The sequence below is a fragment of the Labeo rohita genome, chromosome 5 (genome assembly GCF_022985175.1).
Source record: "Labeo rohita strain BAU-BD-2019 chromosome 5, IGBB_LRoh.1.0, whole genome shotgun sequence".
NCBI lineage: Eukaryota > Metazoa > Chordata > Actinopteri > Cypriniformes > Cyprinidae > Labeo > Labeo rohita.
The window spans coordinates 25,781,780-25,798,914 of NC_066873.1; the positions used below are offsets into that span (position 1 = coordinate 25,781,780).

Genomic DNA, 17,135 nt, shown 5'->3' on the forward strand with positions numbered 1-17,135 from the left:
CATTAGGGTACCTTTACAATGATTGATTGGACAGCAGAAAAACCTAGGACTTGGGAAAACAGGAAATGATCCAAATACATGTGAAGCACGTGTGTATGCATTAAGGAATAAGAGAATTGATAATTGATGTTTTCTCATGCATTATGAATATCAGTAGTCAATAGTAATGGACGAAGAACAATGCGAGTGTGTGCACATGATATTTCAGTCCACACATTCAGTAGCAAATATCCCTGATCCTTGGAGCCTGAAATACAGTAGAGCAGAACACATGCAGACCTGAGCAGCTGGAGGAAAGAGAGGGAGAGAGAGAAAACAGATCAGCTGCTATATTACTCTCTGACCTACTTAGAAGAATTCATCATAGATTTCTTTCCAGGCTTTTGTTTAGTAATTGGTTACATACAATCATATAATGAAGCGATTTATCTGTGGCTCTCTTGTGCTTAAGGTTCATTTGGATTCCAGTAGAACAGAAAGCTTTTTTAGTAACTTCTGAAGGACTTACTGGGTGTGCATATATATATATATATTTATATATATATATATATATATAGTTTTTTGTGAGTTGATCATGTAATGTTCTTCACAATTTTGATAAAATAGAATCAAATGAAATGGCACATTTGTGTACAGAACATTTCTAGTCATCATCTTTGGTTTATGTCAAAGATGTCCCATGTCTGATGAATCAGTGCTTTGCATGTCTGTCTGTCTGTTGAGATGAGAATGAGTTTTTAATTCAATTTTGTGTGCATGTGTGTTTGTTTTTTTTATCTAAGGATTTTCTCTTTTCATGCAGTAACACATTATTTAGAGCTTAGGGTATTAGTTCTTCAATCCCCTGCGCTGTGTTATCGGACTTGGTTTTGTTTGGATAAAGGAGCATTTGCAGGCAAACACAAACATGATTGTCTGATTATTGTGTCTTATATTCATTCCTGACCTGAAGGAGGATCATATTTATTCACATTGTCTGTAACAGATCTAATTATGACTTCCTACAGTCATATACACTAAATTTCTTTAGCTGCTTAACAAAAATCTCATTACATCTCATACAAATTTCTGAATCAGTGTAATTCTTTAGAAAAAAAACTGTGAAGTCGTTCGTTCTGATTTGTTGTATATGGTTGGTTGTTTATTTAAAACTAAATAATATTTCAGATTCATAATTGATGTAATCTGCTTACACTGGGAGTATATCTTGATCTTACATTTTTAAGGCTTAATTGTCTTACAGTATATTTTGCTGAGCACAAGCAGTTTTATTTTAACAGTTTGATTCTGAGTAAAGCATTAGACATGTACAACTTGACAGGCTTGTTGGATCTTACAGGTTTTTGCTCTTTCTCTCTTGTTTTCTCTGAGGGAATGCCCAATTACTTCTGTTTGTCCAAGTGCAACCTGCAGCACAGAAGATTCAGTGCTGGTCTCCTTGAATGCGTTTTCCTGCTGTTGCTAATTAGCTTTTTTCCCAATAGTAAAAGAAATGTATTAGTTGGATAACAGATGTGCAGTGCTGAACTGGTAATGTGTGAGAGTTGGTGCACTTTCCACAAGGGCGGTTCTTCAGCAGGTTCTTGGCCACTAGGAATGATTTTAATTTTCTTTGTTAAACGTTAAAATGACAACCTAAACTTCAGTTCTTTCTCAGGGAAACCTTTTCTATGTTTGACTTCAGAAATATTCAGTCATGGGGGAAAAAAGCTTAGGTGCTTTATTAAACTATGGAATACTGTTTCTGTCATTGAAAAAGAGAAAAAAATCTCACAAATCTGACTTTTTTTCTGAATTGTGTGATATAAACTTGCAGTTCTGACTTTTTTTCTCCGAATTTTGAGAGATAAACTTTTTTTTATAACAGTTGCCTGTTATAAAGTCAGAATTGCAAAATGTAAACTCACAATTGTAAGAAAATAATCTATTTTTTCTCCCTCAGAATTGGACTTTAACTCAGTTGTGAGTTTATATCTCACAATTCTATGAAAAAAAGTCAGAACTGTGTGAACAAAAGTCAGAATTGCAAGATATAAACTTGCATAATAATATTCTCATGTGAAATAAGCTAAGGCTTGGACCCGGAAACAGCATTCGTTGGACGTTACGTCATCACTTAACAAGTGAATAACTCAAATTTGCAAGTTTATATCACACAATTGTAATAATACTCAAGTCAAAATGGCGATTTGTGAATTCACAATTGCAAGAAAAAAAGTTTATTATTTCTTGTAATTGCAAGTGTTTATCTAGCAATTCTGACTTTATAACTCACATTTGCGAGTTTATATCACACAATTGTAAGAATAAAGTCAAAATGGCGATTTGTGAATTCACAATTGCGAGAAAATTGCAAGTTTATTATTTCTTGTAATTGCAAGTTTATATCTTGCAATTTTGACTTCATAGCTCACATTTGCAAATTTATATCACACAGTTGTAAGAAAAAAAGGTAGAACTGTGATTTGTGAACTTAAAATTGCGAGGAAAAAAATTGCAAGTTATTCTTTCTCGCAATTGCAAGTCTATATCTCACAATTCTGACTTTGTAACTCACATTTGCAAGTTTATATTACACAATTGTAGGAAAAAGGCAGAACTGTGAGTTGTGAACTCAAAATTGCGAAAAAAATAATTGCAAAATATTTTCTGCAATTGCAAGTTTATATCTCGCAATTTCAACTTCATAGCTCACGTTTGCAAGTTTATATCACACAATTGTAAGAAAAAGGTAGAACGGTGATTTGTAAACACAATTGCGAGAAATTAAATTGCATGTTATTATTTCTCGCAATTGCAAGTCTATATCTCACAATTCTGACTTAGTAACTCACAGTTGCTCACGATTTATATCACACAATTGTAAGAAAAGTAGCAGAATTACGATTTGTGAATTCACAATTGTGAGAAAAATGTATTAAATATATTAATTCACATTTATTATTTCTCGTAATTGCAAGTTTATATCTTGCAATTTTGACTGTATAACATGAAATTGTGAGTTTACATGACTTTTTTTTCAGAATTGTGAGATGTAAACTGCCATTTGTGAGAAAAAAGTCTGAATTGTGAAATTACTCTATTTTTAAACAGAGTTGAAGCTACCTGGATAGTTTTTTTTTCTCCCACAGTAAAGATTTATTTTAATTTAAAAGTGTTTTGATTTCACACACTTTAATAAAATGAATAATAATTCCAAATGTTATGCACTGTAGTATGGGTTAAAAGGAACACATTTCTCATTCTAGTTGATAAAGGGGGATTTTAAACCTTACTGATGGGCCACAGAGACAAGATTCAGACAATGAGGATGAGGGACACTCCTCTGTGTCTCCTTCATGTCACACTTGCAATAAATCTCTTTTTTTTCTGTCTCTCTTTTGTGGCGTTTGTGTTTTGCTCCCTCTTTCCACCCCCCTCCCTTGTGTGCATGTTATTGCGCTGATAAGGGCTTCACTTTGGCACTGGCATAAAGTAATCTCCTTTTTGATGTGACCACATCGCGAATGGATTTAACAGATTAAACAGAAAAGGCAATAATTCTAAAATTATTAACGTCTTATATCAGAAAATGCTATAAATGATTTAATAAAATCAAAGCAGTGGTCATTACGAAGTGCTTATTTAGAGAAGCAGCAAACTGCCTGCTAAGATTAAGAGACCAGTTGCCCTCCCAATAACAGCCTGAAGCCGTAAGCCATTAAATGACACTTTGAAGTAACTGAGAATAATACCAGGCCCTAATTTCTTGACAGGAGAAGGAATGAAGCAGCAGATCACATTTAAGTACCCACCTTGTGCACTGCTTATTTTGAGTAACAACATCCTGTCAGGGATCCAGGACCTAATATACTAAGGAGTTACAGGAGCTGAAATGCTGTCTTTTTTTATTTATCTTATGAACACACGTTTAGCTGATTTCACTGATATTTTTTCCAGAAACATTAACCTTGTTCCAGAACCTAATGAGCTGCCTATATAGACAACGTTATAGGCACACTGTCAATGTAAAGGCTTTTGTATACAACATTAAGCTGCCTTTCAATGTTAATTTTTAATTTTAATTAATGGGGACAAACTAAAGAACTAAATTTGTATATATGAATATATATATCAGAGGTCACGTTAACCGAAAATTCTCCGTCATTGACAGACATTTTTTTTTATCAGTGACAGAAAAATCTGAAGGGCGTCCGTCATTTTGACAGATTACACTGAGGGTGCTCTGTTGCTAATTGTAGCTGCAATCCCAGTTGTCCAGTTGGTGGCGAGTGCGCTCCAGTCTGGCAGCAGAGCACGGGATACAGAACAAAAATGAGACTGTCACGAATGTTTTCCTATTCGTTTGATTACGCACAGGCAAGTGCACAGAAGCTACAATGATCCATCACGCCACATTAAAGAGCGCCAAAACGGTATTTATTGCTTGAATTTCCTAACGAAATTGACAGAATTTGAAATCTGAGACTTTGTTTTGTATCAAAAGTAACACAAAGCCTAGCCTATTGCTAATTATTGGAAAGAAGACGCACTATGTACTGTCCATTCATCAAATGAAAACGGCATAGACCAAGAGGCTGATTATGATTTAAGAATTGATATTGGTTCATTAAAATGAGAATCTATTAAATCTATTTCGATTTTTTTTTTTATTTATTTATTTTTTTACCCAGCCCTAGCATGTTTTTTAAACACTGCGCTGACGTCCTGTAGGTTCATGATTAAAAACGAAAATGTGAACAAAAATAAAAGCAATTAAATGTGTTATTCTAATTAAAATATGAAAATTAAAATGATGGGTAATAATAGATTATAACTGAATGTTACGACCCTGTCCATCAAAATGACGGACAATGTTGCAACCTCTGATATGTATAGATATACATTTACCAATATATATTTTTATATATTCATTTACCAAATTTGTTACACATTTATTCATCTTTATAATTTTTATTTTATTTTATTTTATTTTATTTTATTTTATTTTATTTTATTTTACCAAGCACAGAATGTGTGCATGTCTTATGTTTTTTTTATTGATAGCCCTGATTTTCAGATCTTAAAATATAAATAAATACAAAAAAATGGGTGAACTCTAACAGTGGGTGAAAAATCTGCAGATAATGTTTCAGTGTTTAATTTAAAAATTTATTTGCTTGTCCCTATTTTAAAATGCATTGCATTGCTGTCTTTCTAGAGCATTTCAGTACAGTCATTTGTAAGGTTTCAGTTCAGTTATTGTCTAGTTGGAACAGAAGAACTGTGTTAAATAAGTAATATCATTGTATTAGCAACATTTCTTGTAGAAGTAATGTAAAAGTAGTTGTCAGTTGCTTTTGGCATTAAACATGGTAATGATGCAATGTACTTGTTTGCAGGTAGTGGTTTATTTTCTTTGGTCTTTGATGGTATTTGTGCTTTGAGGAGAACAGATTGGCCACTTCAAAGCTACCTCTATCTTACAGCTTCTAGCAATTTGTATCTAACCATATGTTCATCTTCCTAAAGCAGTGTATGGGTTTTGTTTACTTTATAGACTTGTAATGGTTTCCTTAAATGTTCAAATCACTGAGCTGTGTGTGTGTCCCTTTGAGGGCCTATTAAGTGTATTGCTCATTATCTAGCATGCATTGATTGGGCACAGTGTCCGGCGTTCAGAATGCTTCTGCACTGCTAATTGCATCTGCACAATCACAATGCATTAAAAGATGAGACTTTTCTCATTGCAACATTATAGGATTTAATTGTGTTGTGTACACATACTGTTGTATGTCTCACGTACTCACAGAAACTCACACATTATTGCATATGGTTATGGATGTGCAGGAGTTTAATACTGTCAAATAAGTCTTAAGCAGGATTTGTCTTTGTATTTCATGTTTTCACTAAACTTTTTTTTAAAGGTTGTGTGACATGTTTCTTTGAAAGACATTATTTCCTGAATTCAGTTTCTGTGAAACTGTGTGTCTAATCTCTCTGTATTACCGCATCCAGTGGAGTTTGACCAGTTTTTGATCAACTAACTGTAGTACTGTATAAGATTTTCATTTAGAAATGAAAGCATAAATCTAGGAATGAAACACAAAAGAAAGAAACGGAAAAATGCAAAACCAGGGTTGCCTGGTTTTCACAGCAAAACACACAATTAGTCCAATCTAGCCCAAGTGTACAAAAAAATGCATTTTTATTCAGTATTCATTTTTTAAATATAATTAAGCATGATTCACTTTGGCCACGTACACACTGCAGCTAAATTCGGTTGTCAGTTCACCTTTTACTCCTTAATCGCATTTTGTACACACATAATTCACTAAAACACGGGAGTGACACCCGCGTTCGATAACTGCATTAACTCATGAAACATACAGGTAGTGACAACTGCATTTACAGAAATTCTACTCCGTGCATACAGAACTGAACCGAACGACTAGTTGTTAATGACGTATTTAAACGTGCATCATAAATGTGTCTTGTTCTGTATTTGAGATGCAAGAAAATAACAGTAAAAGAAGTCTTAACCTTGGCACGTTTTGACACGGGGCTAATTGTGCTCACGAGCCCTGCTGTGAAGTGTCAGTGTTGCCAGATCTTCATAGAAAAATCAACAACAACAAACAAACAAGCACAAAAAAACTAAAACACCCACACTAAAACAGACCATTATAAGCCAAGTTCAAACAACATGCCTAAAAGTGCTTGTAAGTATGAGGACATGGCAACACTGCAAGACAGCGCTCTCTAAAGCAGCCTGCCGAGCACAAATAAAATACAGCACGTCTATCAGTGGTAGTTTAGTTACCATCGACGGACAAAAAGGGTCTTTAGCCAAAAAATGGCAGATACAAACGGCTAAATTCTTAGATGCCAAAATGTGGCTATGGTTACAAATTCGGGAGTGACTGCTGTTTCGTACACACGGAACGCTAATTTACGGGACTCACTCCCGCATTTAAATGCAGTTGTCACTCCTAAAACTTGCAGTGTGTATGTGGTAGGGCTGTCAAAAAAACATACATAAGCTAAAATATAAAAAACAACTAAACATTAGTTCAAATTTTCTTCCTTTTTACAGTGGGGGAGCTACACCAGAAAAAAAATTCTCCTTGGAACCTAACAATATGTCATTCTTTTTGTTATTCATTTGCATTAGAGACTTTTTCAAAATTTCCATTTCTGATAAAAATAGATTACACTTTGGTATGCATTTTGCAAATTAGGTATTAAAGGAACACTCCACTTTTTTTTTTTAAATAGGCTCATTTTCCAACTCTCCTAGAGTTAAACAGTTGAGGTTTACCGTTTTCGAATCGATCTCCGGGTCTGGTGGTAGCACTTTTAGCATAGCTTAGATCATTGAATCGGATTAGACCATTGGCATCTCGTTAAAAAATGACCAAAGAGTTTCAATAATAATCAAGGCGTAATATCATTGCGCCTGCTGCACCCATGGTACGGCAACAAAGTTCCTTGATTATTATGCCGAAATGAGAGTATAGTTCCTAGCCATATCGGTCTAGAAAATCGCAGCTTTCATTTTCCGTCAGTCTTAGTACATGATGTAACTACAGAAGAGTCAAGTTTTAAATAGGAAAAATATCGAAACACTTTGGTCATTTTTGAGCAAGATGCTAACGATGCCAGGCCCGGAGATCGGCTGAATGGATTCGAAAACGGTAAAACTCAACTCTTTAACTCTAGGGGAGTTGGAAAATGAGCCTATTTTCAAAAAAAGTGGAGTGTTCCTTTAATATGTGCCTAATTAGTACTAATAAATGGCTAATATTCTAGTAATATGCATGCTAATAAGCAACTAGTTAAGAAACCATAAAATAATTTGACACTGAAGATTGAGGTAATAGCTGCTGAAAATTCAGTTTCTTTGCCATCACAGAAATAAATGATATTTAAAACTATATTATAAAACATGTAAAAAATCTTAACAACCCCAAACTCTTAAACAGTAGTGTATGTTAACTGTACACTACTTCAAATAATACCTCACACACCAGTCATGTTTCTTTAGACTTCCTGAGCCCTGAACCTGTCCTCAGCATTGGATGGTGTGAAAGTTGCTGTTATAGGCTACCTAGTGACCTTTTGACCTTTTCAGATTCATTGTTACGCTATTTAAGATGTTATTAAGCAATACATTAATCTATAATGTTTCATAGTTACTGTGCTGTTAGACCACCCATGGACACGGTTTCCAATCATAAAGCACACTAAGTGTACCAGCTAAACTTCAACTCATTAATTATTTGGCTGTAAAATGCTTTTACCTTCATTCAGAGGCATTCATTGAGAAACAGAGGTCTAGCAGGCTTATTCAGTGTTCTGAAACAAGATGAGATTGTTAACATTCCATGCAGCACCTCAATGTCTCCATATGAGATGCAAAAAAGCAACACTACGACAGTGTTGTAATTCACTTACATTCTCTATATCAAACTCAAATTAACATGACAATATTTCTTGCTCACTTGGTGAAATATTTGGAAATCTCATTGTTGCAAGAGCTGGCGAACAGGGTGCTCATTACCATATAAATGTGTTCCAGGCGCTCTTGTTTCAGTCTGCTACAAGTTCAGGATCTGTTTGCCTTGCAGATCTTTCAGGATTTTGTTTGACCTTTGTAAAGACGAGGAGGAAATGGAAAGGCACAAGCCAGTCTTTAAATACATGATCCAGACAGGGAATTGTAAAAATCCCTTCACTTCACATCTCTTCCAGATGCTTTTTTTGTTGTAATTCTGTATTTCTGGTCTTCTTTCTGTTTTGTCAGATATGAGAGGTCCTGCAGGCCACTGGATGTCATGTGGTCACCCGTGTGCTGAACGTGCTGTGTGGAACCCCAAATTCTGTGTGGTCACCGACTATCAAATGCTGCTGCTGGACAAAGAGGAGGTATTATACACACTGACACAGAAAGAGCCTTTTCTCCTGTTTCTCATGTGTCCTTACAGTTTTCTGTAAAGGATTAGTACACTTCCAGAACAAAAATGTACAGATATTTTACTCACCTCCTTGTCATCCAAGATGTTCATGTCTTTCTTTCTTTAGTCGGAAAGAAATTGTTTTTTTGGGAAATGCAACTTCAAAATCATTGTACATAGCTGTTTTACCTTTTTTTCGTAAAGGGCGTTTTAACTTCTTTGAATGTTCACTTTGTAAACACTGGGTTGGTTCTTCTGCAGCGATGTAGGACAATTTTGATGTTGGAGGAGAAAATGAGATGGGAGGTTTTCGATGTACCCTGAGAGTATGCATGCACACCACAGAGCTATACAAGACAAGCATTTGAAGTTAAAAAGTATATAAATTCTGCATTCCCCTCTTCCTCGGCTGGGATCGTTTAGAACCCTTTAAAGCTGCATTTAAACTGCATTTTGGAAGTTCAGACTCACGGGCACCATAGAAGTCCACTATATGGAGAATGTTTTCCTCAACAAACATAATTTCTTTACGACTACAGAAGGAAAAACACAAACATCTTGGATGACAAGGGGGTGAGTAAATTGTCTGTAAGTTTTTGTTCTGGACGTGAACTTCTCCTTTAACTGGCTATGGTATTTACATCTATTTCAGGTGATCTGATCAAGTGGACACTGATAAATATAGGTGTAAACAGTTCAGCAGTTCAGCAAAAATACAAGAAATGTCTATCCATCAATTTTAGGACATTTAAGGTCTTTGCACTTTGAGTCCAACATTCTTGGCCAAAATTTTCACCCGTTAAAAATAAATACAACCTCACGTTGTGTCAATCACATTTACACACTGCTTCCAAAACTTTCGTCCGTCATTAAAAAATTCGGATCGGGTTCGATTTTCTGCGTTTCTGCATCCATAGCAAGCATTTTGATAGAAAAGGATGACAAATACGAAAAAGACAAAAAAAAACACATCTGAAAATTTCAGACTCAGTGTGCAGTGACCTTTAAACATGTCATATGCAGGATTTTTTTGCATCAAAGAAATCACAGAAATATTTTTTTACACAAATAGGGCAACATATCCCATATCCTTGAAGATGCAACTCAAAATCCAAAACATATCAAATACTTAAAAAAATTTTAAGTTAATAATAGTAAGTTTTACTTAAGTCTAGATAATATGATTTAAACTGAAAATTATATTTGGGAGTAACAGTGGATTTTTGTTTTCTTTTTGCACTTAAAAATAAAATCAGTTACTTTTTTTTTGCGTTAAGCAGTCAGCAAAATCTCGAGTGTTGTAAACTGAATACTTGCAGTAATTGCCTCAAACTTAATATACATATAACATAATCTAAAAATGTATTTTTATATGATATATCTATATTATATTATTATTAAATAAATATAGCATTATTAGGGCTGGGTGAAAAAATTGATTCAGATATGAATCGTAATTCAGTCTTCTAGCGATTTGCATTGATTCACAAATTCTAAAAATCAATTTTCTAGTTAATATAATAATAATAAGAATGACATGATGTTGTTGGAACAAAACAGCAACAGCAGTGGAGGAGGAAAAACAAATACATACACTGCCCCATTTTCAGTGAGGGCAAGTGTTTGGAAAAATATTATACTATACGTCCTTTCCGAACATGGTATTCGGATTCAGGCACATCCCTAATGGTAACTCTAAAATATTTTAGATTTATTTGGAAGTTAATAGTTAATAGAAAACACTGATTTCTTGAGTCAGGACTAGCCATACTGTAGACTGGTGCAATGAATAGTGGTGCAATGATGTCCATTGTGTATAAACATTTTGATGAAAAACTGAATCGGAAAATCGTGAATAGATTTTCAATTGAATCATGACCTCAAGAGTCGATGTGAATCGAATCGTTAGGTACTAAAAGATTCCCACTCCTAATCTTTATGTACACTATCATTCAAGTTCAAAAGTTTCTTTCTTTTTTTTTTTACTTTCTATTTAAAGAAAAAAGTTTTTCAATTAAGCAGCACAACAGTTTTCAGCATTGATAATAATAAATGTTCACTGAGCACAAAATCAGAATCTTAGACTAATTTCTGAAAGATCATGTCACATGGTGACTGGAATAATGGCTTCTGAAAGTTCAGCTTTGCCATCACAGGAAAAAATTACAGTTGTGCTTTGCTTTTTTGCATTACTAACAAGTACTAAAAAGAAAAAACAACAATACAGTTTTAAGAAAAAGAAGGGAAGAGGTAGAAGTGCAGAGTATTTTGTGCAGGTTATGAGGCTGAACTAGTGCAAGCACATAAGAGTGAATAGCGTGTTAGCTGTGTGTAGTTTGTCATTGTGACATGTGCAGAAGTGCGGTACATCAGCAGGCTCCCTGAGCTCACTTTTCGCCCTGGCAGCCAAGACACACGACGTTCCACGGGGACAATCAATAGATGGCCCACACTTGCAAAGAATATGTGCCGTGTCCTGTGGTCGATAAAGAATTTTCCGCTCCCCCATAGCTCACGCTGTATGTCGAAGCCTCTGTTATCAGCCAGAGAGCAGTGCTGTAATAAATCTCCACTCCTCTATTACTGGCCAGGCAGAGCAGTGGTGAATGGTTCTCTGCTCAAGGCGACAGATTCTCTCCTGGCAATACCAGATCTTTAATGCTTGGAGAAATTTGTTTATGTACTTACAGCGCTTATAGGATATTTTTTTTTTTGGATGTTTATTGTTTATTTATTTAGTTATTTTTATCGTAGCAGCTGGTTTACAGAGGGATTTCTAGATGTTGCTACATGAGCCCCTCAACAAATGTACACTTTACAAGAGCTCTCTTTATTTTTTATTACTATGCATATTAGATCAGTATTTATAGCATGTGTATAAAGGTGCTTTTGATCAAAGTAATCAACAGCGCAATTTCACATGCACAATTTCATTCAAATAAAGTATGAGTTGTTTTTTTTTTTCAATTTAATGTGTTTTTGTACAAGAGGTCGAAGTATGAAATATGAATACACTACCAGTCAAAAGTTTTAGAACAGCAAGATATATAATGTTATTTTTAAGAATTCTGTTCTGCTCACCAAGCCTGCATGAAAAATGTAAAATTTTCTTGAAAAATTTACTTTTTCAAGCCAACTTACTATCTAGTCTTTACTATCTGTGATCCAAGCTTCAGCAATATTTTCAGCATCATAACTCCAGTCTTCATTGTCACATGATCCTTCAGAAATCATTTTAATATGATTTGCTGCTCAAGAAACATTTATTAATAATGATAATAATAATAATAATTATTATTATTATTATTATTAGCAATATTTAAAGTAGTTGATTACATTTTTTCAGGATTCTTTGATGAATAGAAAAATCCAAAGATCAGCATGTGTTTGAAATAAAAAGCTTTTGTAACATTATACACTATACCATTCAACAACTTTTAATAGAAATTAATACTTTTATTTAGCAAGGATGCTTGATCAAAAGTGATGATAAAGATTTATAATGTTACAAAAGTGTTCTATTTCAGATAAATGATGTTCTGAACTTTCTACTAAAATTCTATGAAAAATTCTACTCGGCTGTTTTCAACATAACAGTAATAAAAAATGTTTGTAGCAAATCAGAATATTAAATAAATTTCTGAAGGATCATGTGACTGGAGTAATGATGCTAAAAATTCAGATTTAAAATTATAGGAATAAATTACATTTTATTATATTAAATATATTGAAATAAAAATTGAGATATTTTAAGTAGTAAAAATATTTCAAACTTTTACTTTTTTTGGTATACTTAATAAAAATTAAAAAGCTTTTGACTGGTACTGTAGCTAAATACTAACTATTTAGGTGTACCTACTTAACCATTATTCGGGAACAAATTTGTAGATGTAGATAAATCTGACAATCTCCTTTTGGAAATGCTTTCATTTGTAGAAACTACATAAAAAGTATGTATTTATGTATGTATTTTTTTATTTATTATAAAAGTGCAGAAAAATCTAGTAACTAGATGTGTATTAAAATAATAGAAGCTTATGGGATATGTGTTTATAGCTATTTATGGATAGCTTTGAGGTATTTGGAGGTTAACGGTGTTACTGTAAATTTGCATACCATAATGTTTCTTATTGTAAAAACAGTTTTTGTACATTGTTGGCTTCTGAAACTTCTATTCATAAGTTTTCTTTTAGTTTCTTTGTTATTTATTTATTTGGTAACACTTTATTTTAGAGACCAATAATCACTATTATCTAGTTGCTTATTAGCAGTGTTGGGAAGGTTACAGATTGTAATAGATGTAATAAATGTAATAGGTTACAGATTACAAGTTACCCTATTTAAAATGTAAAAAGTACTGTAACAATTTCAGTTACTTATTACATTTACATAACTGATTACATTTGATTACCTTTTGGTTACTTTTCCAAATTTCTACTGAATGTTTTCAACTGTTATTCATTTTCAAACATTTAAAACATGCAGTGTTAACCTTACGGTAGTACTCAACACTAATAAAAAAAAGAAAAAAAGAAAAGCTTATACATAAACCCAACTGAAAATGTGTCCTATTCTGTGTCCTAAACTCTTGAAACATTGTTGTCCCCTATTTTAGAGCAGTCAATACAATTTGGGAAAGAAATTAATTAAATATGTCTGTGTGTGTGAAAATATTCAGTAAGCCACTTTAAAATCATTAATGTTTTCATAAGTAGTTGTCATTTAAATGCACTTTTTTTTTCTCAGTAACTGCAACAGATTATGGTTACATTTGTTTTGTTGTTAAATTATGTAATTGAGTTACATGTAACTAGACTAGTTACTCCCCAACACTGCTTATTAGCATGCAGATTACTAGCATATCAGATGTTTATTAGTATTTACAAAGGACATATTAACGCCTTATTCTGGTCATGTTTTAGATCCCTTAATTCTAGCTATACCTAAACTTAACAACTACCTTGCAAACTATTAATAAGCAGCAAATCAGGAGTTTTTTGAGGCAAAGTTTTTATTTAAACTATTAAATTTTTGCAAAATATGCTATGGTTTTTGCCAAGCCCTTTAGCACTGTGTTGTATCATTTAATTTAGATCACTCCCAAGTAAAAAAGAATCAGCTTACAGCCAAGTGCTAATATGAAAATTAATAATTTGAATCAGATTTCACTCCACGTTAACTTCAGACCGAAAATATTTTTAGTATTTGACAAATATCACGGTTATGGAACTTAAATGTCAGTGTCATTAAATTGGTTAGGACTGTCTGTAAACCAGATTGCTGTGACTGAAATTGAATGTGGACTGTTTCTTGAGGGCGAATTCACAGTTGGCAATAACAACAAAAAGCACACTAGCACATACTCAAGAGAATACATGTTTTGAGAGTTTGGTTGTAACACCATGAGAGCTGAATGTGTGCTGGAAACATGATTCTGGGATGGAGAACAAGGTCATATTAGCAGTCAGAGCTGTCCAGATGCTCTCTCTTCCTCTTTCTCCTTCTGTTTTTCTATAAATAAAACTTTTTGCCACACCTACAAATAGTGAGTAAATTAAGAAAAAATAGACTCGTTATAAATATTTCTTACGATCTATTAAGAAAGAAAGAAAAAAAAGCTATATTAAAAGTAAGTATTTTTGTCCCTATGGTGATATTTAGCTGCTTTAATTTTTGCATGTTTATGACATGGCATTATATATGAAATAGCATACGTAATTTAAGCTAGAAGCCCTTTGATTAATATATTCACACTCTGTCCATCTGTGTACTTGTTTTATTGAATTCTTTATGTCTTGCTGCCTCTGACTATCTGACTTGAATCAGTTCAATTGAGATGGAATATTTTAATCATGAGATGAGAGGCAGGCGAATACAGTATGTGCTCAATTGTGTCTGTCTTTGTCTTTCATGTGTTCGGCTCTCAGATACACCCTCTGCTCCTACAGGAGAGAAGGACTGACACCTGCAAATCCAGACTGCTGCGTCGCACCATTAGTGTTCCTGTGGAGACGCAGTTCCCGGAATTCCAATGTCATCTCTCAGTGGACAGCAGTGAGTGTACAACTGTTACTTCACATGTTTACAACACAGCCAGCGGCCAGGGTCTCTCATGGTCTTATAGAAAATCTGGGAATATCAGGAAATTGAAAACTATAACTTTAAGACTTTTAATTATAGTTTTGTTTTCCTCAAAATATCCTATAATATAAAACCATCACAATTATTTTTTATTTTATTTTATTTTATTTTATTTTATTTTATTTTATTTTATTTTATTTATTTATTTATTTATTTATTTATTTATTTATTTATTTATTTTATTTTATTTTATTTTATTTTATTTTATTTTATTGCACTTTATTTAGTTTTTAATACAGCATTGTTTTTCCAGAACCAAGGTCAAAAGGAAAAAAATAGTATGGCATAATTGTTACAAATCAATATCTCCAATGCACAAAATAAAGGAATTCCAAACAGTTCCCAAAAATGGCATTCATTGGATCTGGAGCAATCTCTTTTTTTATACACTTTTGAAAGCAGGTCAAAAATATCAGTCCAATACTTGTGAAGGTTACAACATGTCCAAAATGAATGTAGAAGTGTACCCTCTGCAACCTTGCATTTATTACATACCAGTGACACTTCAGGGAAAATCTTGTGCAATTTAGTTTTGCACATGTATACTCTATGGAGAGATTTGAATTGAATTAATTGTGTCTAGTATTAATTGAACAGATGTATATTCTGTAGGTGTTTCTCCTATTGTGCATCCTCAATAGTGAAAGCTAAATCCTCCTCCCATACTTTCCTAATTGTAGTTGTGTCACAATCCATCAGATCAGTTAATACATTATAGAAAAAAGACACTGCTTTTGAGTTTCTTGGCTTTAAATTTCCTCAAATTTTCCATGCTTTTTTGGATGTTCAAAATCAGGAATTTTTTTCCTGACATAGTCTCTGATTTGCAGATATCTGAAAAAAATAAAAAATAAATAAATATTTTATTTTATTTTGAGATATTGATTAAACATTTTGTCACTTTTTTGTCACAAAATATCTTTGATACATATTTGCAGACAAACACATTTGTTGTGAATAACAAAGAGAGCAAATATGTATAGGAACTGTACTTGTCTCAGACCATGCTAGTCACTAAAACTTTTTTTTTTTTCTTTTGCTACTTTATACTTGAGCCATGTCATTTCCATTGAGGCCAGCAGGGGAGGATGTTGGCTGCAATATTCTTTTCTTCTGGCAAAGGATGTCTTCCAGTGCTGCGTTCTTTCAGTTTGGACTAGCTTTTATACTCATTGTGCTTTTTGTTCACATTTTACTCCTATTGTCTATGATGTGTGCATACTTTATTTCTCTGATTTTTTTCTTTATTTCTTTTGTGCTATTAGACTGGCCTACCAATACATGTATGTTTTCCCATCAACATCCTACCACAGTGGATTAATTTTTAGAGAAGTGTTGAGTGGTTGGTTACGTGAGACTAATGCTTTTAGCGTGTGTAGGAACATCAAGTTCTGGTCTTTGCATATGTGCCTTGACAAGACCTATATTACCTGGATCAAAATATAGAAGACATTTCTAGGAACTTGATTTACAAATTTTTCCTGATCAGATGTTTTTAGTAGTGAATATAGACAAGCCTAATCTAAGATCATTGGTGATTCAAAGTAACGTTCTGGGTTAAATACTACTCCAAATTTTCTGACATGCTCTTGGGCACCTGAAAGTCTATGGTGCGAGTTGTGTTTGTTGTATTTAACCCAGAATTGTGCAGTGTGATAGTGTGTCATATGAGTTGACTGTCTCTTTGTGATTGTTTAGAAATGCTCATAACTCTGCCTTATACGGTATGTAGGTTATACAGTTGTGTATAATTATACTATATTTGTGTGGTCCAAAATGCCATCACTTATAAAGTGAAACCTATATTATATTGAAGTCAGACCTCACTAGTTGAAAAGGCATGTAAATCGGCCACATCATGTTTCTATTTGTATCTTGTGTTTTGTGAGGGTTATATTTAGAGGTAGCAGGTCAGGCGAGAGAAAATATTAATTACCTGATGTAAAAACAATGGAAGTTTATTAGGTGTCCTTACTAATACAGTGAACCAAACGTGTGTGTGTGTGTGTATGTTTGCTATGTACATTTCCAGATTTATAGCAGTGTGTTAGCAGTGAT

The 17,135-nt window shown here is 33.4% G+C and overlaps 1 protein-coding gene across 2 annotated transcripts in view; it reads left to right on the forward strand.

Moving 5' to 3' along the window:
• dab2ipb (DAB2 interacting protein b) overlaps nucleotides 1-17,135 on the forward strand; it is a 177,759-nt gene that overhangs the window by 16,885 nt on the left and 143,739 nt on the right. For both annotated transcript variants that reach the window (XM_051110800.1, XM_051110801.1), the window contains 2 exons: nucleotides 8,786-8,907; nucleotides 14,864-14,990. In XM_051110800.1, coding sequence (XP_050966757.1) covers nucleotides 8,786-8,907; nucleotides 14,864-14,990 — 249 coding nt within the window. The remainder of the gene's footprint in view (nucleotides 1-8,785; nucleotides 8,908-14,863; nucleotides 14,991-17,135) is intronic.